Source organism: Uloborus diversus, chromosome 3, assembly GCF_026930045.1.
Source record: "Uloborus diversus isolate 005 chromosome 3, Udiv.v.3.1, whole genome shotgun sequence".
Taxonomy (NCBI): domain Eukaryota; kingdom Metazoa; phylum Arthropoda; class Arachnida; order Araneae; family Uloboridae; genus Uloborus; species Uloborus diversus.
Genome location: NC_072733.1, coordinates 210,154,978 through 210,181,155, shown reverse-complemented (window position 1 = coordinate 210,181,155; position 26,178 = coordinate 210,154,978). Strand labels below are relative to the sequence as shown.

Sequence of the window (26,178 nt, the reverse complement as noted above, 5' to 3'; positions counted from 1 at the left end):
GGACGAGCCATTAAAAAATATGCAAATACCGTCGATTTCCTTTATTCAATTAATGAATAAACAAAAGTGAAGCTTACTACATTTGGTGAAACCAAACATCGCTGCTCTTTTGAACAATTTTGACCTTTTAGTGTAAAAGCAGAATTAGGAAAACTTAAGTATTGTGAGTCGTGTTTCTTGACACACGAAAATCTACAAAAATAAAACTGCAACAAAATTTTAAAAGCAGGACTGCAATGCCCATAGATTTTGTGTGTGAAATAATGTACTTTATATTAATCAACACCAATAATATAAAGCTCTAGAGTTTGTTTGTTTGAACGCGCTAATCTCAGAAACTATTGGTTCGAATTGAAAAATTCTTTTTGTGTTGGATATTCCATTTACTAAGGAAGAATATAGGCTATATAACATCACACTTTGACTAATAGGAGTACAGTAGCAATAAAAAATGTTATGAAAATGGGAAAATTTATATTTATACAAACATTATAAAGCTAAAAAGTTTGTTTGTTTGAAAGCGCTAATATCAGTTCGAAATGAAAAATTCTTTTTGTGTTGAATAGTCCATTTATTGAGGAAGACTATAGGTAATTTTTTTTAAAAATCAGACTGACCGAAATATTTTTAATTACAAATTAAATGTTTAGTTAATTGTTTAGTTCTATGAATTCCTAATAGTTGACGGGGTAAGTTAACTCTTCGACTGGGCGCTGGTCGACAGTGTCGATAGCTACGCTATTGTGGGAGTGTTGTGGTCAGCGAACTGACTTTTGAATGCGGTTTTTTTTTCGATATTCAGGTAAATAATTTGATTTTGTAGATTTTTTCTATTGGGTTTTCTTTTCCTTATTTCTACAACGTTTGTTTTTGTTCTTATGATTGAAAATAGTAACTTATCTAAGTAAATAACTTCATTTGTCTTATTATTCAATTGTGATTGTTCTTTATAACGTTTTTATGATAGTATTGTTTATTTGGCGAAACATTTTAAATTACAGAAAAAAAAACACTTCACTCGCTAAAGGGCAGGGTTACGGTAGCGTGGTTGCTTGGCGCGTTAAGCGGCTAACTATACAGTTGAAGGATTATTTTGAGTTTTAAAGCTATTGTTAATCTTTTTATGTCTTTTGGCGAATAGTTTTAAATTCCAAACAGACTTTAATAGGTCTTTTGAAAAGGTGAGGTGTGTACGCATTTTATAGAAAAATGATAATTTCACATCTGAAGGAGGGAAGGGGTAGTGGATTGTTTTGGTTAACGGACTTCCTTTAACTTTTTAGCACGGGCATCGGCGTGAGGGTACTGCTAGTTGCGAAATAAAACTTTAATGTGCTTCATGAACATTACTTTCATAAAAAGAAACCTTCAACTACACATTTGCAACGACCTATTTTCGAATTTGGAATCCGTATCTGCAAGTTTTACTGTAAAATTTTATTTTCTTTTAATTTTAAAATATTAATATTAGGATTTACCTTTTAGTATCAAGATAACTTTACAATTTTGAAGCGTGTTTTTGCCACACAAGTTCACAAAAAGAAAAAAAAAAAGAAAATGAAAAAGAAATAATTTTTAAAGAATTCAGAAAAAAAATTCCAAATAGGACTGCAATGCATTCGGAATGAAGGAACAAAAGCACATGCCTTATTAAATCGGAAAATATATCTTTAACATAAGTCTTAAACTTAACGTAAACAGCTTATTAATCCATACATTTGTTATGACCTGTTTTAAGTCTCCAATGCGTATTTGTTTATTTTACTGCGAAATTTGCTTCAGTATTACGCCGCTACACAGCATATTTGCATTTGATGCTACGTACTGCATTTGATTAAACCGTATTTTTCTGCTCTTCTTTAGAGTTTTGACTTTTAACTGAGAAGCAACGTTAGGAAAGTTTTTAAAATGAACATTGTACCTTTGACACAAACTTACCATGAAAACAAAAATTAAGCGAGTGTTTTAGTGTAGTTTTACAATGATTATAGAATTGGGGAATAAATGAACAGTATATCTTTATATATATATATATATATATATATATATATATATATATATATATATATATATATATATATATATATATATATATATATATAAAGATACTATTCATAATAAAAAGTTAAATTGAGTTGTAAATTTCATGAAAGCTTATAATACTACACATTTGAAATAACCTGTTTTGGAATTTGGAACCTTTATCTGTCAATTTCATTGCAAAATTTGCTTCAGAATTTTGCTTCGGCTTAGAAAATGAACATGACTTAGGGTGTGTCCACCTATAGTCGGCAAGTTTCCAGAAGTTCGCCACAACGATACAAAACATCCTATAAATATTGTACAGTACACTCTCGATTATCCACGCAATAGGGTGCTCGGTAACCGCGGATAAGTGAATTCACGGATCATCCGCAGAATCGGTAAAAACCATTGAGAAGAGATAAAATGGAGAGAGTGAAGTCTCTCATTCGTGAAACAAAGATCTCAAGTCACGTGATAGATTTTAAAGCAAAGCATGGGAAGATATCGAGTTTCTTTCGCCAGTTTCACGCCAAACTTGTCAACCATTGTTCGTTGTTGAGCCCCGTGACTTGGGATCTTTTGCTAAGCAAATTGTTGAACTTGTTCCCTCCATTTACTAATTCCTGCTCTAAGGTATAAACGTTACTAGTGCAATAGCTTAATAAGACCAATAACAATCGCATACATTTAAACTACAGCTAAAACGAAACAGGGTGTATAAAAATATATGTAAAAGCTAAAAACGGATCGCTCATCACTGCAAATGAATTACATACAAACTCTAGCAAATGACCCCCAGATTAACTGAAACAGATCAAGCTAGGTTCAACGAAAAGCGCATAGGAGAGAGGAAGGTATTTTTTTAACAAGACTGATAGTGCGGTCAATCGTTTATGCACGTAAGTGATATACAGGGTTTGTTCCAAAAGTGATGAGCCTTATTTTTTTTTTGCCACGCGAATATATCAGGTACACCTTTGCGACCGGTTGGAAATGGTGGAGGGGACTCTAAGCTTTCCAGAAATGCCTAGTTCAGTCGCCTACGAACTCTGGGAGCAATGGGAGGTCGTTTTTAGTGAACCTCCGCGCAGAGCTTCGTTGTGGAGTGTAGGAAGAAGAGAACTTTGAAGCAACGCTATGCGATAAAATTTTGCCTCAAACTCCAAAAGACGGGGATGAAAACGTTTAATTTGTTCACTCAGACCTTCAATGATGATTGCTTGTCGTACTAGCAGGTAAAAAGGGGCACAAGTCGTTCAAGGAAGGCCGGGAAGAAGTGGCCGATGAGGCTCCTTCTGGGCGTCCATCATCATCACGACTGCGTATACAGTCGAGTCCTGACTTACGCGAGGGATGCGTTCCAAGACCCTTCGCGTAAGTTGAAATTTCGCGTTGTTTAAAAGGGTACGTGTAAAAACTTTTATAGACATACCCATACGATTAAAGACACTTGTAAACACCACCTCAAACTGTTAAAAATCATTTCTTACCTATACATTCCTGTTTCTTAAATAAAAAATTGAATTTTTATTCATTGTATTAAAAAAAAGTTTTATTTAACATAAAAAACTGCTATAATGCACAAAATCAATGATCAATGGGAAAGGAAGACGTAAAATAAACCACTACGGTACGTATATTATGTAGTAAGAAAAACAAATGCACTATAGTTGTTGAGAAACTTTCTCTTTTTCCTTCTTTCTTCATAAACTTTAAATGAAACAGCGCTCTTAGGTGTTATTATATTTCATCAATTTTCCCATATAGAATGAAAAAAATAATGGAAAATGAGTAGTAGTTACTTGTATAAGCGGTGTTCAGACTAGAACGGTCTGGGAACTTCCGCTCTCAGTGCTGCCAAAGGGATGAAGGTCCATTCACAAAAAAGCCGCGATTCCCTTCGGAAATTTTTCATGTAGCTGGTGAAGAACTCGCGTTAGGAATAAAATTCTTTATCGGGGAAAAAATCGCGTTATAGCCATTTCGCGTAAGTCGGATCGCGTTGTAGCGGGAATCGACTATAGTCAAAACCGCGTAAAATAAACCTACGTAAAATGAGGGCCTACTGTAATTTGTTTTAATCCTGACCTTTTTAGCACATAAGGTGACAACCATGGCTTAATCATTATCCTTAACAAAATTTATATTAACAAGCGAATCAAGTTGATTTCCCATGGTCTATATTCGGAAAATAGTTAAAATTTTAGAAGTAAAGAACTAGGAAGTAAAACTCCTACCATTATGCTAACTCAAACTAATCTAAAGAGTTCAAACTTGTTGCTATTATTTCTATTACTCATTATGCTCATTTTTTATGCTTTATCAAAGGTTCAAGCGACCTATATTGAGTGTAAAGATTTCAGAAGATTTCAAGAATTCAGAATTCTTTTGTAAACACTATAATAATAGTTTTTATAAGTACACAGACATGTGATTAGCTTTGCTTTATTTTTTTTTTAAATTATTCACTTATATCCCATAAGACTAAAGAGAAAAATATGTCCGGCCACTGGATTATACATAATCGAGGACCGGATTTCAACGGCCGACTACTGGATCATATTGCTTGTATAGAAAATAGCATGATTTTTTGAACAAAAATGTCGTTGTTTCTGACACAGGTAATTATAATATAATCAGGAGAGTACAGAATTTAGTTTCGCATTGATTTTGCTCTTAAACTAAATGCTGAAAATTCTACTCATACGAAGGTTCACAATTGAACTTCTAAACGACCGACTACTGGTGCTTGAACTGTAGATTTTAAAAAATGTTTAGATAATTGTTCATACTATTTTTTGTCTCGAGGAAGTACTCTAAAAATAATACTGATTATACAGGTTGCAGCAGTAAAATTTGCTTATTTTCAGTCGCAGCTACGAAGTGATGAATAGTCGTACGAAAACAGATCTGCATTTTGACAATGCAAACGAAAGTTTGGCATTTACCGAATGGCTATAAATTAAAAAAATCGTTAAACTGAATCAAGCTTTGTCAGTATACTTTTTCGAAAAACAGCCAAAATGTAAACTGTTCACGTTTTGCCAATAGTAAAGAAAACTTTTTTTAAATGATGCCTTACTTACTGAGATTTATGAAGTATTAAGTTATGGCGTACCCACAACAGAAAAATTCCTTCAGAAATAATTAAATTCAATAATTCCCCTAAACTCTATGATAATCAGCTTCGCGTGTATTATAGCTTTAATAGAATTAACTTATTTGATGTTTGCATGATTCAACCATTCATTGTTCTTGTTATAAGTAACTGGATTTTTATATTAATTCAAAAGTATATGATTTTACTTTGTGTAGCTTATAAGTATTGATTTAAAGAATGATAACTACTAACGATTGTGGGCCAATTCAATGTTTGTTATTCAGGATCGGTAACACATTCGCCACACTTTTCTGGTCCCTGTTTGGAATTAGTTCCCCTAAAAGTACCGATCTGGTGGAGGATGATTTCTTTATCGAAACAGTTGGTCAGGGTTTGTTCATGTCATATCATGTCACTGCCATCGTCGTGCTCATTAATATGCTCATTGCCATGATGACCAAATCCTTTCAAGTTATTGAAGTAAGTATTCTTTGTCCCTAGCCATCTTTAGTGCTAGTGCACATCCATTTTTCTTACACTATGTAGTGCATGCTTAGTTGCACCCCAAATAGATTTTCAGAGGAGGTAGATCGTAAAAAATCTTTACCTTTTGTCTAATTTCCTTAGAATGTCTCTGTGAGGAGCTATTTCTCACCAAAACTCTGTTGGTTTCCTTTCTTTTTTAGCAACATTATCCTTTCAGTGGACAAATTTTTGGAACTTCAAAAACAAGGGAGGATTTTATAAAACTGCCAGGATATGGCGTAGTTGCTAATCAACTAACACTTTATCATATGGACAACGAGCTTAGTTTTGATTGAATAAGTCCTCAATGTCTGGTTTGACGCTTTTGTCTCAAATTGGCCTAGTCCTTTTTCTCTTAAGGTCACTTCTGATTTGTTTATCGTCTAGGGAGAAATTCTGATTAGTATATTCGGAAGCAATTTTTTTCACTTATTGTTATTAGAATCTTTAAGTATTCCCTATCGCATGTCTATGAAGGTGGGTGAAACAATGAATATTTATTCAAATAACCAGAATTTTTTTAAAGAGTGGTTGGGGCCCAGTAGTGATAAAATGCTGAGGCAAAACGTCCGACAAAAATTTCTGAAGAAGACCAAAAATTCACCTATGTCATGTGAAATGTCAGCCAGCAAATGCGAAAGAAACCTAAAACATATCAGGCGAAATGTCAGCAAGGAACATCGTAAATGGACAACTGCCACGCTTAGGGGAAACTAGGGAGACTTGACCCAATTTTTTTTTTTTTTTTTTTGTAGAACAGAACGAAATAAAAAATATGCATAAAGAGGTTGCCATTTTGCGCATTATCAATCAATAGCCTAATTCTAAGTAGAAATGATAAAAAAAAATAAAAATATTCATCTCGTCTGCAAATGGGTCAAGTGTCCCTAGCTCTAGGGACACTTAACCCAATACCTAGGGACACATGACCCACTCATGAATGTAAGAAAACTCATTGATACTGAAATCAAAAACATAGGTTTGATGGTATTTTTTGTTTTAATAAGTGATACTTGAAGTGAATGTACAAAATGTTCTCTCTTTAGGTGAAGTGTTACACATGTTTTTTTAAATTAATCTTACTCCACATCAGCAGAAAAGCGGAAGTGTAATTCAAAACTTTATCAGTTGAAACCTAAACAATATTTCAGTTATTTTATTACGAAACAAATCATTGGACTTAAAGATCATTAGTATTTTAGTTATTTGTCAAATAAAAATAATTTATTAGACCAAAATATTTTAGTTCTTTCTTTAAGTAAAAAAAATTCCCCCTTCATATTCACAATATTAAAGTTGTTCTTTAAATAAAAGCAAATCATTTTGGTCTAAAACATAATATTTTAGCTATTCATAAACGAAAATTCATTGAAAAAACATCACATTATTCCTTTGGGTCAAATCTCCCTAGTTAGCTTGGGGTCAAAGCTCCCTAGTTAACTTCCTTTTGTTTACCTTAAATATATTTAGTAATTTAAATTAAAGTTATATAAAACGGCTGTATATCAACAGATAGCTAGAAAAGTGATAGCTAGAGTGTATACTTTTAAAATTCATTTCCCTCAAAACTGGAGGATGAAATCTAAAAAATTCCAAAATTTGCTTTTTAGGTTTAATATCATTTAACACTGAATTTCTAGAAAGCCAGTGATAATTCTTAAATGGCTTATCCCTGCAAAATATTGTTGTGTGACTGGTCAACCAATAATGTGACTAAAATTTTCCCTAAATATCCTTTTCATGGAAAAAAAAACCTCATGGGTCAAGTCTCCCTGTAGGTCAAACCTAACTAATTTCCTCTACTTCGTTAATAGGTAACATCATGCACGTTTTGATCACCAAGTAACTTTAATTAAATAAGATTGCGTTCATATTTGTACGAATCACGAAAGGAGGATATGTCAAATGGAAGCTCATTAGATATTTTGCTTTTACATTTTGGAATTCTGAAGGCATTGTATCTGTGTAGATTTTAACAAAACTATAACTTGAATAGTTTTTATTCATGATCATATCTTACGCTATCCCTCTCGTTAGTTTTGAAATCGCTTTACTAGAGCACTGAAAAACTTAATTTGATGGTGGTCGAGAAATTCGAATGTGTGTTAATATTTAAGATTAGTTATGAAAACACGCCAGTAACATAAATAAATATATTTCAGGCGGATAGTTGGCAGCCCTGTGTAAGCAACGCAAGCGCTCCTTCCCCTAGAATTCCCCCAGTACCTCTCACCCTGATGAATTACCAGCCGCATTTGGTTTTTCTACTTGAAAGTTACCTACGAAGTTTCAATTTTAATAGGAAATGTTTTTTAACAAAAAGATTCCATGATCTGAGTTTAAAAAAAATAAGAGTGATTTAAAAAGGGAAAACTATATTTACATGCTATTTTCATCGCTAAAAAAACCTTACAAAATAACTACATTTTCATGCTTTGATTTTAAGAGAGTCTTTGATATGGAAGTCGTATTCACGAGCTGAAAGAAGAGAAGGTGTGTTCGATTCAAATCATCAAAGTGAACAAAAAAAAAAAACTTTGATTCTGTCTATAAAGCATTTTTTCCAAAATTGGAAATGAAATAAATTTGGTTAATAATCTCAAAGTGGTTAACTATGGAACTTTATCAAAGGCACCACACAAACACGACACAAGTTAACCTCATAATATTAAGATTTCTTCGTTACTTTTGACACCTATTGCGCAAACGGAAACGCTTTACCGCATATCTACTCATCCCTTATTTCAGTTCATATTGCACTTGAAACACAGAGTAAGGAGCACTAGTTTGTTGTATCTGTGAAAAAATGCATGTCTTCAAATATATGCCATACAACACATCATATTTGCATGGTTTTCATTGTTTTGCTTAGCTTGTTTTAATAGGCAAGAAAATAGGTGCATTAAATATAAACGCACGTGCCTTTTTAAGTGCCTTTAGTATCAGTTTACCAGGAAATACATTTATCATGAACTTTGTTTTATTTTCTTAGTAGCATAAATTTGTAAAAATCGCTAGGTTTCAGAAACGGAGTTTCTTTAAGTTAGTGAAGAAGCCATTTTTTAGTGCATTTCTCCAAATCAATCATGTCACGACTGCATGAGTTTTTGAATGTTTCTTTTTTTTTCACAGGGTATACGTACATTAGCGAAGCATTGCACACTTTTAGCAACAATATTTCGGGACGAATAAAGTATTATAAAAGTGATTTAAAAAAAAAATAATAGCATGACTTGAATAAGTAAGAAAAATTAAGCGGAATTTGCTAAGTAGTTTGTGGTGGAATAAGTCCCTCCTATAATTCCCGAGAATGCTTGAGAAAGAGCTTTCATCTAAGAATGGACTCTATGAGTGACATCATAACGGGTATATGAAATGCTAAACAAACACAAAACAAACGGAACTTGAATTCTCCTGCGTTCATTAATTCGTATATTTTTCGGCGAATGTACTTCTTTTCTTTACGAGAACCGTTTTTTTTTCTTTTGAAATTTTTCTCTTATATATATTCCAAACAAAGAAAGAAATGCTTCCTTTCATCATAATCTCTTAATTTTACGCCTTACGAAGCGTATACAGACAGTACATGAAAGAACTTACAGTGCGAAGAAAGCGAAGTACTTCCAGAGCTAGGGTGGAAGTCGAACCCTTCTCTGCAAGTGTGTCAAGCAATCGCTTAGACTACTCTACCACTGAGGCCCTATTTTAAGCCCATTTACGGCTTTTTGGAGAAATTGATGAAAAGAGTAGATATGAATGCCAATGGCTATTGTGAAAGTCACAATTCTTTGTCGTTGTAATGCGATTCATAACCAATGAATACTTAATATACGCTGGTGGACATTAGCTAAGGACGGATTCCAATGGGCTATGTAACGCGTAAAAAAGTAAGTGTAATTCGATGCCAAGTGAAATAAACTAATGACAGAACTCTTTAACATTGCAATTATGATAATTTATTGTGCTCTGAAATCCAGAGGGCGTTCAAAAGGGTTCAAAGGGCGAAACGGTCATTTTGGGCTGTGAACGTAAAAGTGAATAAATGTAATTACCGCCCCAAGGCGTTCCAGCGTAAGATGTCGATATGGGATATGGTTACCAAGAAGAGCGATGCAAGCTTCCACACGTCATGTGATGCTTTACACATTATTATCCAGCAGCTGTTGGGGTAATTTTTCCCATTATTCTGTCAGTCATGGATCAAGGTGTCCTTGCTTATTGGAGGGCGTTGTCGACCAGCCAAACTGCTCCCCAAAGCAACCCAAGCATTTTCAATATGATTCAGATCACGGCGATTGTTAATTGCATGTGACGTTGCTATTCATGAAAACGAATTTATCGGCCACAGCACCACAAAACACGTGAACATGAGGCAGTAGAACAACATTAATGTATCACTAGCCGTCATAGTCTTGTTTGAATGCACACAAGCGACGTATAGACATTGATCATAATCTACCCATACCATGACACAACTTGTAGGATACAAGTCCTTTTCTTTTATGTTTGCTGTTTTGTATATTGTACACTCTCCTGCCAGGTTGGTTGTCGTCCACAATTTGACGACAGACTGAACCTGCTTTCATCTGAGAATAGTACACAAGCCCAGTCGATTTCTCTCCAAATGCGACGCTGAACAAACATTACAAACGAGCAAAACACTGACTTGTAGACAATGGGATGTACAAAACAAGCCGACAGGCGTATGGTCTTACTGCATTCAAACATCTGGCTACAGTTTTTCCGGATATTTGCTTGCTAGTAGCAGCAGGAATCTGCTTTGCTACCTCAGTAGCTGTGTTGTACTGGTAAATTTTCGTTGCTATCACTAAGTACCAATGTTCTGCTGACGTATTATTGCATACACGACCTCCCTCGTGACATTTGCTACACATTCCATTTATTTGAAATGATTTCCAAACTCTAGAAACAACCCTGTGGCTGACGTCAAACTCCCTGGCAACATCTAAACATCTAAATTTTTCTGCCTTTCTTTGATGTTGCCAACCACACGGCTACCCATAAAATCATCTAAGGGATGTCGAAAAAACATACTGAAAAATAAAAGTTCGCCAATTGATTATTTTCCGTCAAACTTTGCTTTTGAACAACAATGGTCATCACGCGCCTTATTCTTTATATCGCTTATCAGCGCTAGCACGTGACCAGCAACGCTGTGAGTCTAAAATTTGCATACTGACAACACGTCTTACTGTGTCCCGAACTTATGCAGATTTCCATATTTCCTTGCCTTCCATTTTGTGTTTGCTAACGCTGCTATTGCCATCCGTACTTAGCATTGTCCACCAGTGTAGATACCCGCAGCCAGAGGAATTAAAAGTATTGTTACTATAGGGTCATTCCACGTCACCTGACCTATATTTCAAATCATTTCCACACGATTATATCCGAACTGGAGGAAATTTTAAAGTAGTAGATTATGTAGAGATGATGCCTATGAAACTAACCCATGTAAATTTTCAGCTTCCAAGATCCAAATCCTGAGGATCTAGTATCTCCCAAAAAAGTGCTTCAAAATAGCGGATCAACTTTTTGTGTCAAATTGACACGTTTGGACTTAGTTTGCGGAAAGTTTTATTACACTGGAAGCCTGAAATTTTGGGAGCTTAAATTACGTTTGGCTGTTAATACATTCAAGTATTTTTGTGAGTTTAAGCTTACAATTTGTGTAGCACGAATGTAAATACGTGAAAAAGCTCGGTGGGGAATTTTTTCCCCTAGATTTTAGGTTGTCATAAAATCGTGTTCGTTCAAATGTTCCTACTTCGTGACTCTATTGTCAGAATACTTGTTATTAATGGGTCACCGTTGCAGAGAGTAAATATCTATTTTCTAAACAATATTGTCATCTAAACTGGCTATAAAAATCGCTCAAGTGAAATATCGCCTTTTTTCAAAGAGCTGTAGCTCAAGTTTGTCACCTTGCATCTTCTTTTCGCTCACATCATTAGAAAGAACAATTTTTTTCTTATCAAAATAAGTTTTTTTTTTTCGATGGTGTTCTTTCAGATAAGGATAAAAAAATGAGCTCGAAATTCTGTCTGTCGTAACGAATTGCGATAGGAGTTAGCTAAGGTTGCTGAACATTTTATCACACTGGAAGTCTGAATTTTTTGGAGATTAAAGAACTTTTGATTTTTAATATGCCCTAGCATTTTTGTGAGTTTGAATTCATTAACTTTTGTGTAAAACACATGCAAAGTCTTGACAAAATGCAGTGGAGAAATATTTCTCATGGACTTTAGAATGTCATACGTTCGGTACAAACATAAAATTCAAAAGCTGGCACTTTGTAACTCTATTGTCAATATGTATACATGTTTTTAATGGGTTGAAATTGCAGAGCGTAAATATTGATTTTCTAAAAGATATTGTCATCCAAAGCGGTTATTAAAATCGTTCAAGTGAAAAATAGCCTATTTCAAAGCGTTGAGCTCAAGTTTGTCACCTTGTACCTTTTAATTTGGTAGTATTGTCTGTTTTTCAGGAGAAGGCACTTCGCCACGCCTCCACGAACGTAGAGTTCTATTTTACACGGGTCAAGCAATCCACGCGCTTCTAAAGGAGAAAAAACCAGACAATTTAACTTGGGCGTGCACTTTAATGTGAAAAAAGTCTCAGTGTCTTTTACATCACTTGCTTCACTTGCCTGTTGTCATTTTAGTTATTCTTACATTTTAAAGACTGCCGCTTTTACAACAAAATGTTATGATCCGAATATACCTTCTGCCGAAAACAGCGAAATGGATTCATCGGATACCACGTGACGAGGGAGAAGTCAAGTGCCTTCTCGTAGAAAACAGACAATACCACTAGAAAGAACATATTTTTTTCCTTTAAAAAATGCTTTTTTTTTTGTCATGCAGTTCTTTGAGATGAAAAAAATAAGGATAAAAAAAATTAGCTTGAAATACTACCTGTCGTTCTTGAGAAAAGATCGTTCTTACGATGTATAACGAATGGTGATTGCCGGGAAACCAGTTTATAGTAATTTTACAACAATTATTAGTCAGAAATAATTTAGTATTTTTCTTTTAAAAAGTTAATTAGAAGATTAAACGTGAGAGAAACAGAGAAACATATTTTCTGTCTGATGTATAAGTCTGTTTCCTGAACAAGATATTTTTCTGTATCCATAACATTTAATTTGCAAAAAAAATATTTTTAAAGGAGAAATAAAATACTAGTTCTGACTAATAACGGTTGCAAAATCACTGTAAAGTGGTTTTCATGGCAATCACCTTCCTTTATTTCATTGTAGAACAAGATTTTCTCGCGAACGACAAATAAGGTAATGCACTAGTAGTGGCCACAGTTAAGCATATTTTGTGTATTTTTTAAACTGTGGGTCAACAATATTAATTCCATTTTTGAAACTCAATGAGCGTATTATAGCCCAACTATTCCTTAATAGTCCCATTTTCTAAAAATGCCAGAATTTCAATTGTTTCAATTTTTTATCCATTTTTTCCCAAACTTGAAATTTGATCCGATAGTGGCCACTCCAAAAATCTGAGATTTTCAGTAGTGGCCACATGCATGAGTCAGTAGTGGCCATCTGACATCCTTTCCTTAGAATTTACATTACTTACTTTAAATTCAAATAACTGATGAATAAAATTGATTCATTATGATAGTTACATTAAGTACTAATGTACAGTGAAATCCCATTACAACGAATACCAATACAACGAAATATTCGTTTCAACGAAAGAACTTTTCAGTCCCGACTTCATTTCCATTGTGCTACAGGAATTCCATTACAACGAAATCCCCGTTACAACGAGCAAATTTTGAGGCTCCTTGAAGCTCGTTATAACGAGATTTCACTATATTAATCACATTTTTATAGTGCATTTCTTTCTTCAAAGTAGATAAGTACTTAGGATAAAAGAAAAAGTTTTTAGTAGAAAATATGAATTTGTAATTTTTGTACGCTAATGTAAAAAATAAAGTAAAAGAAAATGTACGTACTTATATAAGTATTATGGATATAAACATTGGAAATACTTTCTCTTCAAAATCATTCATAGTTAATAATAAGGTAAGCACAACATTCAATGTAATTCTAGGACAATTTGTTTCCTCCAACTCACGAAGGCACATCAATAGATATCGGATATTGGTAGCATAAGTTTTCAATACTACTTAAGGCAGGATGTCAACGCACCTGGAAAGTCATGAATTTCGGCTGTGATCGAAAATATTCAAGGAAAGCCATGATTTTCTGCAAAAAATGCTCAAAAATCATGGAAATTGACTATTGGTCATGGATTTTTGGGGGGTTAGATGTTATTAACATCTTGACCATTTTTTACGCTGTTACTCGTCAATCCCAATTTATCACACATTTCGAAATCCGATTGCATCCGCTTCTTTAATACTCGCTCGTTTTTTTTTTTTTTTTCTATGTGATTTTACCATTTGGACATTTATAATTATGTATTTAGCATTATTTTTAACCCTCCTTATATGTCTCATTGTGTAGTTGATGACTTTTAGACTTCTAGTTTTTGCCAATTGCATTCAATGCGAAAATTTTAACTCATCCATTTTAATTCAAGAGACTCATAAAAATTATCATTAATTCTCAGTTGTGTCTTGAGTTAATGAAGATTTTAGAAAATAAAATCGGTCTGAAGAATTAATTACGTTTGTTTTGAACATCGATAAAATACAGAAATCAGGGAACATTCAAAAGTAAATGTTTTAAAAAGTCCGTAAATGATACATATTTCACAAATTCGGAAATTTTACAACATTTGTAACCTAATACTTTGGCGGTAAATATCTGGTATTGTCTGGTAAATTAATTTTTAAGTACTTTAATTTAATATTTTACTTTTTTTCTGTTTATTTATGTTATTTATTGTAAACATAATTTGAGTAACCACTAAATTATTGCTAGTCACAGATATTTTAGAAAACTATTAGTAGTACAATGCTCGCATTTTGTTTTTCGGTAATTCGGTATTCGGTTCGTCCCCCTTTCCAAAAATTTGAATTTCGGGTGCCCCTGATTATTAGCAGTCATAAATAAATATGAATCAATAGATTATTAATTGCAAAGCACATACTTACTGACAGGATTTAGAGACTTCCAAGAAAAAAAAATGGTTCCTTAAACAAACTTTATAACTGAAAATTTTATATATCATGGCTTTTACTAATTTTCCGGTGTGTGACTTACTTCTAATAAGAAAACCTGTATTTTCAAGAAATGATTTCTTAAATCTAAGAAATTAAAAATTATCTGCTTTGATTAGAAAAGGGATTCCCTCGATCAAATATTAGGCCCTTCCCCCTCCAATTTTTTACCTGCTCAGCAGACAAGTTGCAATCAGTTATAGTTGAATTTTTCTCCTCTGTATATTCTAGCGCGCCAAACTCCTGATTTTTTTTTTTTTTTTTACCAACAAGCTATTTAATATTTTTTTCCCTCTGTGATGTGCGCCCCTAGGCTAGGGGATGGCGTGATGAGTAATTCTGAACCATTCATACAAGAGGTAAACGCACCTAGCAGTCGCCCCAGTGAAGCATATTTTGTGGCTTTTTTAAACTGTGGGGCTACAACATTAATGAGTATATTTGAAACTCAATGAGCATATTATTGCCCTATTCTTCCTCAATCTTACTATTTTTTTAAATGCCAGAATGTAAATTATTCAATTTTTTCCCAAACCTGAAATTTGATCCATCAGTGGCCATTGTACATGAGTCAGTACTCAGTAGTGACCGTATTGTTGTTTAGAAGTGGCCATCGAGTGGCCACTACTAGATCACACAATAATTTTACATTAGAAATGAGGGAGGTTATTATGTTAAAGTATTACAACTTATTAAAAGGAAAACTGAGTTGACTTATGAAAAACCTTCCTGATTCAGTAGTGGCCACTCAGTGACCACTTTTGAATTTCCTAACATTTTTTGTACCAGTAGTGGCCACATAAACTGTCAGCCAAGAAAACAACTATTTGGAGTTGAAAACGTTCCAAACATGACCTTTCACATTTCATAGCATGGTTACAGCTCTAAAAATATTATTTTTGAGCATTGTTATATTCATAATACAACACAATGTTTTTGTACCTCGTCATGGAGAAGCGTTAGAAAACAGCTGAAAAAAACATGGACAATCCAAGCGACCATACTAAATAATTTATAATAATTTTCCATGATACTCTACCTACTCCTCCTTGAACTGCTCACTACAATATAGCCTGAACTTTACCTCCTGCAAATTTTAATCCATTGGGGGACCTGGAATCCTTATTTTTCAAATATAAACCTTAAAGTGGCTACTACTGGTGCGTTTACCTTAGTATTTCAAGGTTTCTTTTTTTATGCTTATCTGAAAAAACAACATTAGAAACCTATTTGAAAAGTTACAAACTTGATCTACCGCGCTTTGAAAATAGGCTAGCTTTCATGAGAACTATTTTGATAGACACTTCGGATGACAATATCTTTTAGTAAATCAATAGTTACGATCTGCAACTGTAATCCATTAAAAGCATGTAAATTGACAATGTAATTACAAAGGTAGAGCTTTTTAAATTATTTTGGTTTAGAAGTTATGGCATTCTTAAGTCGAGGAAAATATTTCTCCACTGCTTTTCGTGAAGAATTTTCATGCGTGCTACACAAAAATTAATGAACTCAAAAATACAAGAACTTACTTACAACTAAAAGTACTTTAAGCTCCTAAAATTTCAGGCTTTCAGTGTGATACAATTTTCTACACCCTTAGTTTAAACATGACAATTTTCTACACCCTTAGTTCAAACATGGCATTTTTTTACGACAGACATAATTTCAAGCTCATTTTTTTATCCTTACTTGAAAGAGCACCATCGAAAAAAAACTTACTTGATAGGAAAAAAACATGTTCTTTCTAATGGTAACAGCGAAAAAAATATGCAAGGTGATTAACTTGAGCGACAGTGCTTTAAAAATAGACTTTTTTTTCACTTGAACGATTTTTTATAGCCAATTTGAATGACAATATCTTTAAGAAAATAGATATTTTAGCTTTGCAACTGTAACCCATAAAAACAACCAAGCATTCTGACAATAGAATCACGAAGTACGAACCTCTGCATTATTTTTGTTCCAATTTCATGAAAAACTAAAATCCAGAAAAAAATTTCTCCACTGCGTTTTGTCAAGGCTTTGCATGCGTGCTGCATAAAATATAATACGTTCAAGCTCACAAAAATACTTGAATGTACTAACAGTCAACCTTTTCTTTTAGCTCCCGTAGTCTGAGGCTTCCAGTGTGATTACATTGTCTGCAAATTTAGCCTAAACATGGCGATTTGGCGCAAAAAGCTGATCTGCCATTTCAGATCTTTTTTTTTTTTTTTTTTTGAGCTATCCTAGGACTTCAAGAGTTGGATTTCGGAAGTTGAATATTTACATAGATGAGTTTCAACAGCACACATCTACAAAATTTCATCCAAATCGGAGATGGTCGAGCGGTTACCACTAGGTCACTTGACATTGAATGACTATATACCGTGGATAAGGTCCATTATAGAGAGCGTTTGACAAACTAAGATTTGGCATGATATAATGTTGAGTTAAAAACTAAAAGTGAGTTGAATTCTTTGAAGTTGAAATTTTGTGCTTAGGACCATGCTGACAGGGAGTGGAAGTTTGCTCGTTCCAAGTTGTGGATGGGTTACTTTGACGATGGCTCAACTCTGCCACCTCCTTTCAATCTAATCATTTCACCTAAAGCGATCTGTTACTTCTTGGCTGGCACAAAGCGACTGCTTCTTCGATTATGCCCTCAACTTGGTACTTCCTGCAAACCTTTGGACAGAAGTTCTGTAACGGTAGTATATTTCAATTTCTTGCTTCAAATTTAGTTTTGCCTAGGTATTATGATAAAGCTGTAAGAACAAAGCTTGTTTTAATGTGTGGCCTCAGTACTACGGCTACGTAACTACACATTCGGCAAAATAGAATGCTTCACTTGTGTTGAAAATGTTTATTCGAAAGAAGACTTAAAGGATTCTAATTAAATCAAATTTAGATTCGGTACATAAATGAAATTTAAATCAAATCTGCTCATTCTGCATAAGTTCTGAAAAAAATCTTGTTTTATCCTTGAAGCAGTTTGAAAAATAGCTTAATTGTAGCTACCTAGTTGTAGCATTCACTCCTTAGTATAAACTTCATTTTTAACTTTCTAATGCACTTAACAATGTTTACTTTTTCAGAAATTAATATTTCTTATAAAAAACCTGACTTTTGTTCAATCTATGTAATAATACACTTTTAGCATTGTAGTCACGAAATAAGAATTTCTGCTTCAGCAATAAGTTGACGAAGGAGTTATTACGCCTTCGTCAACTTATTGCTGAACACCAATACTTATCTATGCCGCACTTTTGATGAAATTTTAACATTAGTGTTCGAGTACATATTGCCTTTTCTGAACGCATTAGATTGAAATCGCTGCTATTAGAGTAAATCATATATGGAAGAAGATGTAGAAATAACTAACATTAAGTTTCGATTAATGGTGTTTTTCTCACCCCCTTAATTTGCATAAAAAGAAGCTACTTAACCCATATTTAGTAAGACTTAGAGAGGTTTTAAAGGTGCTAACTTTGAAAAAATGAAAATGAAAATCGTTTTGACAGACACTCATTGTTTAGAGAGAATAAAATATCATCTGCTATTTTCAATTTTAATTCGTCAAGGTGACGCATTTAAATGACTTATTGATTAAAGAAAATGCCCCTGATTTTGTGGAGGAAAATATTTTCATTCTGTAAGTATAACATAACTGTAAATGAACAGTATTGGAATTATTAAATTCAAAAAACAGATTATGTAAGAAACTGCAATCAGTTGTCTTTGGATAGAAAAAGCAAACGCATAACAAGACACCGACCATTGAATGTACTACTTATTTCAAAAGCTAACTCTACAAAGCACTGAAACTTCTAAAAATAGTTACCACTGTCGGCGAAACTTAAAATTTTTTTTCTTTCCCCACTGTCAACCAATCTACCACGCAACGTGCTGAAATGCTTATTTTCCTTACCAATAATTGAATCTGTCCCTAGAAGAAGGGCATTTGTTACAAATAATAAATTTTATTTTTAGTTTGTAATGCATGCCCTTCTTCTAAAACAATTAATGAAGATGGAAATATTAATGAAGATTAAGTGTAACAAATGCTCTTTTACTAGAGACTCATTCAATCGGAGATCTGGAGGTGGAATATATTTTCTAAACATTGTCAACTTTGTTTAAGAAAAAACTTACTAGATACCTTTATGGAAGCCCAGTTTCCCAGAGATGTTTGGATTTGACACCTTTGCCGTTGAGACCGATTCTGACTTTCTGTTAAAAACTGAGCCTTTAGATAGACGTTGACTTGATTGCTATTAAATCTTCTCTGAAGGGGATTTGGTTTGATTTCCTACGTCCCGGTGAAGAAAAAGCAAAAAATAGCAGATCACTTCAAACTTGAAACAAAACTCAATCTTTCGAAATCCGTAATGTGGAGATGACATATTTAGGCTGGAAGATGCTAAACGGTTCAAAGCAACAGCGTACTGTCCGATATTTTAACGCGAAACGTTATTCAAATTTGCGCATGCGCCAGGTCTCTTCTGATTTTATCTGATAACCGTTCGCAGCTGCTAGTCGCGGAGTTCGAGAACAGTGAGTACGTCATTTTTTTTCAGTCTTGGTATCCCTCGCAAAATACGGTTAATTCAATCCGTGTAGTATTGAAACCGTGTTATACGAGACTACTAATTTACTAATTTTTCAAGCTAATTAATCATCAACTTTGTATGGATCATGTCAAAATGTACCGCGTTGTATCGAAACCATGTTTTGTGTGATATCAAAATCGTGTTACAAGACTTGGAATTCATGTGAATCAAGGAATGTGTACCGTGTTATATCGAAACCAAGTCTTAAGATACACATTTTATAATAGATGAAATTTTGCTCAATAGAACATACAAACGAAAACTCGCAACCAGAGCATACAACGGCCCACTGATCTAAAACTAAGAGTCGTTATAAACGATACTACTTGATTATTTTGCATGCTTCAAATTAAAACTTTTATGCACAACAAAAAAAGACTTTATTAACTTTCTTTACAAACAACAAAACGCAGTCTATGGGAAAACAAATCTGAGCTTTTCTATAGCAATAACGTTCGTCTGAGCAACAACAATAAAACAAAATATTAAATTCTATAAATAGATTTATTATATTTATTTTATTATATACTTTGTTTCGACTACATTTTTATTTGTTGTTTGACAAATTTAGCTGATGTGTAATCCTAATGTTATTTTCTTACAATGCATTGGAAACAAAATAATTTTCATATTTTTGTTCTTACAAACCTGATGAGAAAAATAAAATATTTAAAAGTACAAGTTACTGTTATACGGGGAAACCAAACGTACGAACCGAAGACTGACAGTTTTTCGTAAAAGTTTCATAAAAATAAAGTAAAAACATATTAGTTATTATTATACATTTTTAACAGTGTGTTAAACAAAAATGAATATCCATCTTTCAAAATTCGAGTCATATCAAAACTGTAGTTTTAAATTCAAGTTTTTTACCGTGTAATATCGAAACCGTGTTATACTAATCAAAAAAAGGTACCATGTTATATTGATTTCTCAAATGCCCGGTCAATTGGCCATTAGGTCATTAAGCCACGGGACCTCAAATATGTCTCGGCAACACATTTAAAATTAGTTAGTTCGTCCAGGTGAGTAGCGTCCGTGACTTCTGCAGAGTTACAAAAAGTACAGGTTTTAGTATCCGTCAGGTAAATACGGTACAAATACCGTGTAACAATAATTACCGTACCAATAATATCGAAACCATGTTGTACAAGTACAGTGTTATACGAGGGACTCCTGTATACCGATGGAAGTTATGAGAGTGTTATGTATCTCAAATTCTATATATATGTATCTATATGTTGACGAAAGTTATCGAACATCAGTTTTAGAATTTCAATGTTTCATTGAATCATTAAGTATTACCTTGTTGATAGGCAGTTTTAATAGTTATTATTGTTTGTTTCATCCACTAACGACAGTCTGAAAAGAAGTTGAAATACAAAATATATATAAAGCTATTTTGATAAATGTAGAAATCATGAACTAAAACATGCATTGTTTATTTAGCCAGAAAAGCGAAATGCTAATTATATCGGAAGTCCACCAGATAAGGTAAGTGGAAATGATACCCTATAAAATATGTTACACATTTCTTTTAGTAGCTAAAGTATACACTTTTTTTTTAATCAAAAACCTAGTGAACAAAAAAACTTCAAATAATTGACCTAAAAATTGCTTAAGCGAAAATGTAGTCTACTCTCAATAACTCGGAGCCATATAACTCTAACATTCCCTTTCTCGAAGTTTTCATTCCGTCTCAAAATAATTTAGTGTTTTCGATACAAAGTAGTCTTTATGTCTCGAATCTCTCCTTCTAAGTCGAAGTGTCTACGAGAGTTTAGTTTCTATTTTATGCATAAAAATGCAGCCAAAATAAGAAAAAAAAAATTTCCATCATCGCATGGCTTTGCTTACCAGTTTGTATGAGTTGGATCATTTATTTACAATAGCATACCTTAGTGCACACAGTGTTGTAAGATTAAATGAGAAGTAGCCTAGTGGACCCCTTTTTGCCTTGGCTGACAACCTAAACTTTTGCTGGCAAATCTTTGAGAGATTTAAAATTTTTGCGAAAATTGAAATACTTTATTTTCTGGATGATTCAAATAATCTGTTTTTAGGACAAAAAGACGTTTAAAAGCAATACGAACTGAAATCAAGAGAAAACAAATCGGGCCGGAGACAGACAAAACTTAATGACATTTTAAGATGCGGTAAAAAAAAATGCAGTAAAAAACTGCCTTTTTCGAAGTATCTTTAAAAAAAATGGCATTCTCTGTAAAGATATTTTACGTAGTCCTGATAATTAAATTTATCCAAACTATAAGTGTTACAGTATGAGAAAATGGAAAAAATGAGGTATTTGCGCACCTGAAAATAATTGTAATGAATTTTTCTACACCACCCAGCTTTAGTATAAAATTTTAGAAAATTCATTTCGTATCTATGATTTTCTTACATTCTAAATAGTTTCTATTTTAAAAGAAAGGTTTCAAAATATTACTGTGTGGTTTTTTATAGCGCCGCAGACAGAATGGAAATCCACATCTTGGCTTTAATTTCCGACCAAGTGATGTAAATTATCAGGTAAGAAAAGTTTTAAGTTAAGTAGTTTTATTGTTACTTAAAACTGAATTACGACATACAACACGAAAACATAACTGGCGAAAATGAAAGAACTATTTCTTCTGTACACTTGCAAAATAAAATGTATGCATAGGTAATTATTGAGATAGAAACACTTAATTTTTGCTTTAATATTATTCTTTCATGATTGGGAAAAGGAAAAAAGATGTAATTCAAAGCAAGTTACTTTTTACCCAAAAGGAAAAACTGCTAACAATTTTTTTTCTGAAAGATTTTTTTTTTAATTACGTTCTACAACTTATTCCTCTTACGCTTATACGCTTAAATGCTCGTAAAAATTGCTTAAAATTAAAATATTCCTATTACCAAAAAGTTTAAATTTACTGAACCACATCGTTTAACATTTTGAAACGAGGAATTCGATATCAGTTGTATTAACTAAAAACTTTATTTTCACATTAAGACACATTTTCACAAAATAAGTTTTGAAAGTAAAAAGTACATATGAGGCAGTGAGAAGCAAAGGGATGTAAGTGGCAAAATTAAAAATTTGGAGATAACCTGTACAAATAGTAGGGGAACCTCTCCTCTGTCTTGGGGCAAGATATAGTACAAGTAGCCCTGATAAGTGTTGCTGTATTGCATGATTTAGAAAAAAAATTCAATGAAAGTCTACCTAGGACGTTATCTTTAAACGCGCTTTACTCGAAACTTGAAAATGTCCACTTACATCCCTTTGCTTCTCACTGCTTCATATTTGAAAGATTTTTCAGCCTATGGCGAGGTACAAAGATCAGTTAGAAAAGTATGTGAACTTTGGCCCGGAAAAAAACTGTCTTATCTAGAGCAGTTGAAGCCTAATTACTTTCGAAAGTCTCTTTGGGACTATCCATACTTTTCCCAACGGATCTGTCATATTTAGAAGCATCCCGAGAAGGCATGTGTCTTCTAGTTCAGCTGTCGTAGCAGCCACCCTCTCTTATCTGAATTTCATTTCTTTCAATCCCTTCTTGAGTATGGAGACCAGCTAGAAGTCGCAGGGGCCATTTCAAGAGAGTTAGGAGTCGGTTCAACTACAGGAATGATTTTTCGCCAAAAACGTCTCAATCAATTGCGCAGGAAAATAGTCACCGGAAACCGTCTATATCTTCGGAATGGAGACCAGTGGAAACCATCCGGTAGGACTGATCCAGTCGTTCACCTTGTAATTGAAATATCCGACGCACACTAGCTGTATTCATAAGAGACTTTTGAACCTCGCATTTTCCCGCTCCAGCTCCAAAAAAGGAAAAATAAGCCGGTTGGAAAAATTCACCGTTCACATCTGAAAAGAGTAACGTTGTACCCGAGAAAGCGGTTTTTCCCAGCATCCTTACCGGCTCTCTAGCTATACCCAAAAAGTTAACAAGCTCGTTTTACATAGTGCACTGTGAGTAAAAATAATAATTAAAAAAAAAACCCGCATTTACTCCAGAAAGAAGCAAGATCTACATTTAACCCGAAAAAAAACCGGAATGAGGTTTAAAGCAGGTTTTTTCCGGGGCAAAAAAGCTTCATGTGAACGGGGCTATAGTACTTATGTGTTACTATATCACTCAGGCGCTAATTGCCAGCAACTGAAACTATAGACTGACGGGGGGAAAATTCACGCATGCGCACTAGGGTTCAAGTAACGCTCCTTCAATCGCTCTTGAATCATATCCATCAGATATTCACAAAAAAAGTAATAAGTATCCGACCTTATTATTATTATTATTTATTTAACAGTCCTTGTGATTATCTGACGTTAGAACTTTGAGAAAGTTGGCTAGTTCTGTTCTAGAATGAACTTCTCGTTCATTCTCAAAGACCTCATTACTTTGAGTGTCTTTTTATCAAAGAAGTAGCCATGTAACATTCGTAAGATTTAATATTTTATGTAACATAAATGACTATTCATGTACAGTCTGTTTTAAAACTATTGAAAATTGACAAAATGTATTACTTTTATCCCGGTATCTCATAAGGATGTTATGAAACGTTTGGTCAGCCGGTACATTCACATGACAAAGAAGCAACTCAGGCAAGACGGAGTTAATGAAGACGATCTTTTGGAAATAAAGCAAGACATATCCAGTCTACGGTAAGTAGAATATAACACTCAATTCTGAATTTGAAGAACGTTTCCACTATCGTTAGGGCCATAGTGGCCCAATCGGCTGTGTAACTGAGGTCGTGGTCGAACTGTGAAAAGGTCGATTCTGGCCAGCCAAAGGTTATGCTAATGGAGAATGATGCATATTAGTTCTGTCGTGTTCTCAAAGTCGTTGAAATTCCCTTTATAAATCAATGACTTTGAGGGTACTTGTCTCCATCTTACCACTCTTCTTAGCGAATACGCCTTAGGTTTTACCACACAAGGGGTCCCCGTAAGGCTGGGTTCGGGGGTACTGGATCAGTGGTTGTTCCGATCCCTAATAGTATTCTGTGTTAAACTTAACTTATCAGAGCCACATTACAAATTCTTCAGTTTTTCATGCTTATTTAAATTCATGACTTGGACAAACTTAGTACAAAAAAAAATTGTTCTTGAAAAATATGGATTTGTTCGTGCTGCGGGCGTCCTCAGGACGTACAAATCATTATTTTTTAAATACACGAAAATCTTTTCGAAAGTTTATTTTTCATATTATGTTGCATCGTGGTACCTTATACTTGGGATATACCAGAAATTAAAAGCCAAGAATTAAAATTCCGGGAATAAAGTGCAAATGTAGCGTAAACACGTCGCAAAGTCATTGAGCAAACTAATACTTATTGTTTCGATTCGTTTCTTTATCAGATACGAGCTCCGGGAAGACAGGAAGCGCGAAGCTGCTCGCAACACCGGCCACATAGACAGTATCAAACGGGACATAATCCACTCTTTGAAATGCAGTCAAGGCTGGGCACCTCAAGAGCTAGCCAGTCCATGCAGTTCGATGGGCATCATTACTCCAACGGAATTCGAGAACTTGAAGCAAGAGCTGATCACTTGTCTTCGCGAAGAAATGCGGCAATTACTTCCCCCGGGAGCACCGACCATCACCGCTGTTCCCACTGTCAATTCCCAACTCTATCAGACTCATTTGTACACCCAGTTATAGCAAAGTGTCTTTCACTTCTTCACAATCACTCGAAGCGAGCAGTTTAGGATTGTAATCAATAGCTAGATGAGACCAAGATGAGAAAAACTATTAAATGTCGTATATATTATTAGGTATTGAAGCTAAATGTGATAAGTAAAGCTGTCGTAATCAAGTACTGAGCGGTAGTAAAACAAGACCAAATCGCGCTGATGAGTGGAGATGGAGTGTCGAAATGTCCAAACTACTGAAACTTTTTAACATTTTTGTTTTGAAAAATGTGTGTTATTCTGTACAATCAATGGGATAATGTAAAGAAAACAACTATGTTGTGATTTTAATAGCCCAGTTTTTATTTCAGTAGGTAAAGGGATATGTGATAACTATTATTGCTGTGTCCATCTACGCATGTTGAGTTCATTTCGCATTAAAAATCTGGACTTGGAAACCATTTTGCATACAGTAGTGCTGCATCTGAAGTAATTTTGCTCAAATAAAGTACATGTACCAAAAGGTGGCCTTTATTGAAAAGGAGTTTTGCACTTTCAGCCAGGAGTTCTAAAACCTGTGAAGTGTAAGTAGAGAAATTTCGGGTAGTTCCACACGAAATATATATCTGAGAAATAAAAACAATCATGCAATTTTGACCAGGACATAAAAGTTTTAAGAGTGTTCTCGGAAATAGCAATAAATACTGGTTTTACAATTTTTGTCATCATTATTTTTAAAGAATTAAAAAGAAAAACTCAAACTTGAAATAGAAAACCCAAAACTTGTTATATTGATTAAAATTGAAGAAATTAGGTTCATTTATGAGACAGGGGTGCGAAATTCTATAATTAACATTAGCAATTAGATCTCAGCAACAAGTTAAATATTTATCAAGTGCAAAAGATCTGAAGTATCATTCAGCAATCATTGACTTTACGTTAATAAACAAGCACTATCCATAAAATAGTTGATAAATGGGGTGAATGGTGCTCCCTTATTCACCCCCCCCCCTTCTTTTCTCTTTCAATTGAATGATTTCTAAAAGTATTTATCATAGTTTTCTCCCTGTCTTTCCTAAATGCCTTGCATTAGGCTTTTATCTTTAATTATTCTTCCAATTCTTTGGTGCAGTGAAGTCGAC

General features: G+C 33.9%; 1 protein-coding gene across 1 annotated transcript in view; it reads left to right on the top strand.

Moving 5' to 3' along the window:
- The window catches only part of LOC129218636 (transient-receptor-potential-like protein), a 71,505-nt gene extending 46,094 nt beyond the window's left edge, over nucleotides 1-25,411 (top strand). Inside the window, exons 6-11 of the mRNA XM_054852954.1 lie at nucleotides 5,410-5,605; nucleotides 17,305-17,511; nucleotides 20,863-20,907; nucleotides 21,877-21,942; nucleotides 23,949-24,064; nucleotides 24,764-25,411. Of these exons, the coding sequence (XP_054708929.1) occupies nucleotides 5,410-5,605; nucleotides 17,305-17,511; nucleotides 20,863-20,907; nucleotides 21,877-21,942; nucleotides 23,949-24,064; nucleotides 24,764-25,067 (934 nt within the window). The 3' untranslated portion in view covers nucleotides 25,068-25,411. The remainder of the gene's footprint in view (nucleotides 1-5,409; nucleotides 5,606-17,304; nucleotides 17,512-20,862; nucleotides 20,908-21,876; nucleotides 21,943-23,948; nucleotides 24,065-24,763) is intronic.
- The last annotated feature ends 767 nt before the right edge of the window (nucleotides 25,412-26,178 follow it).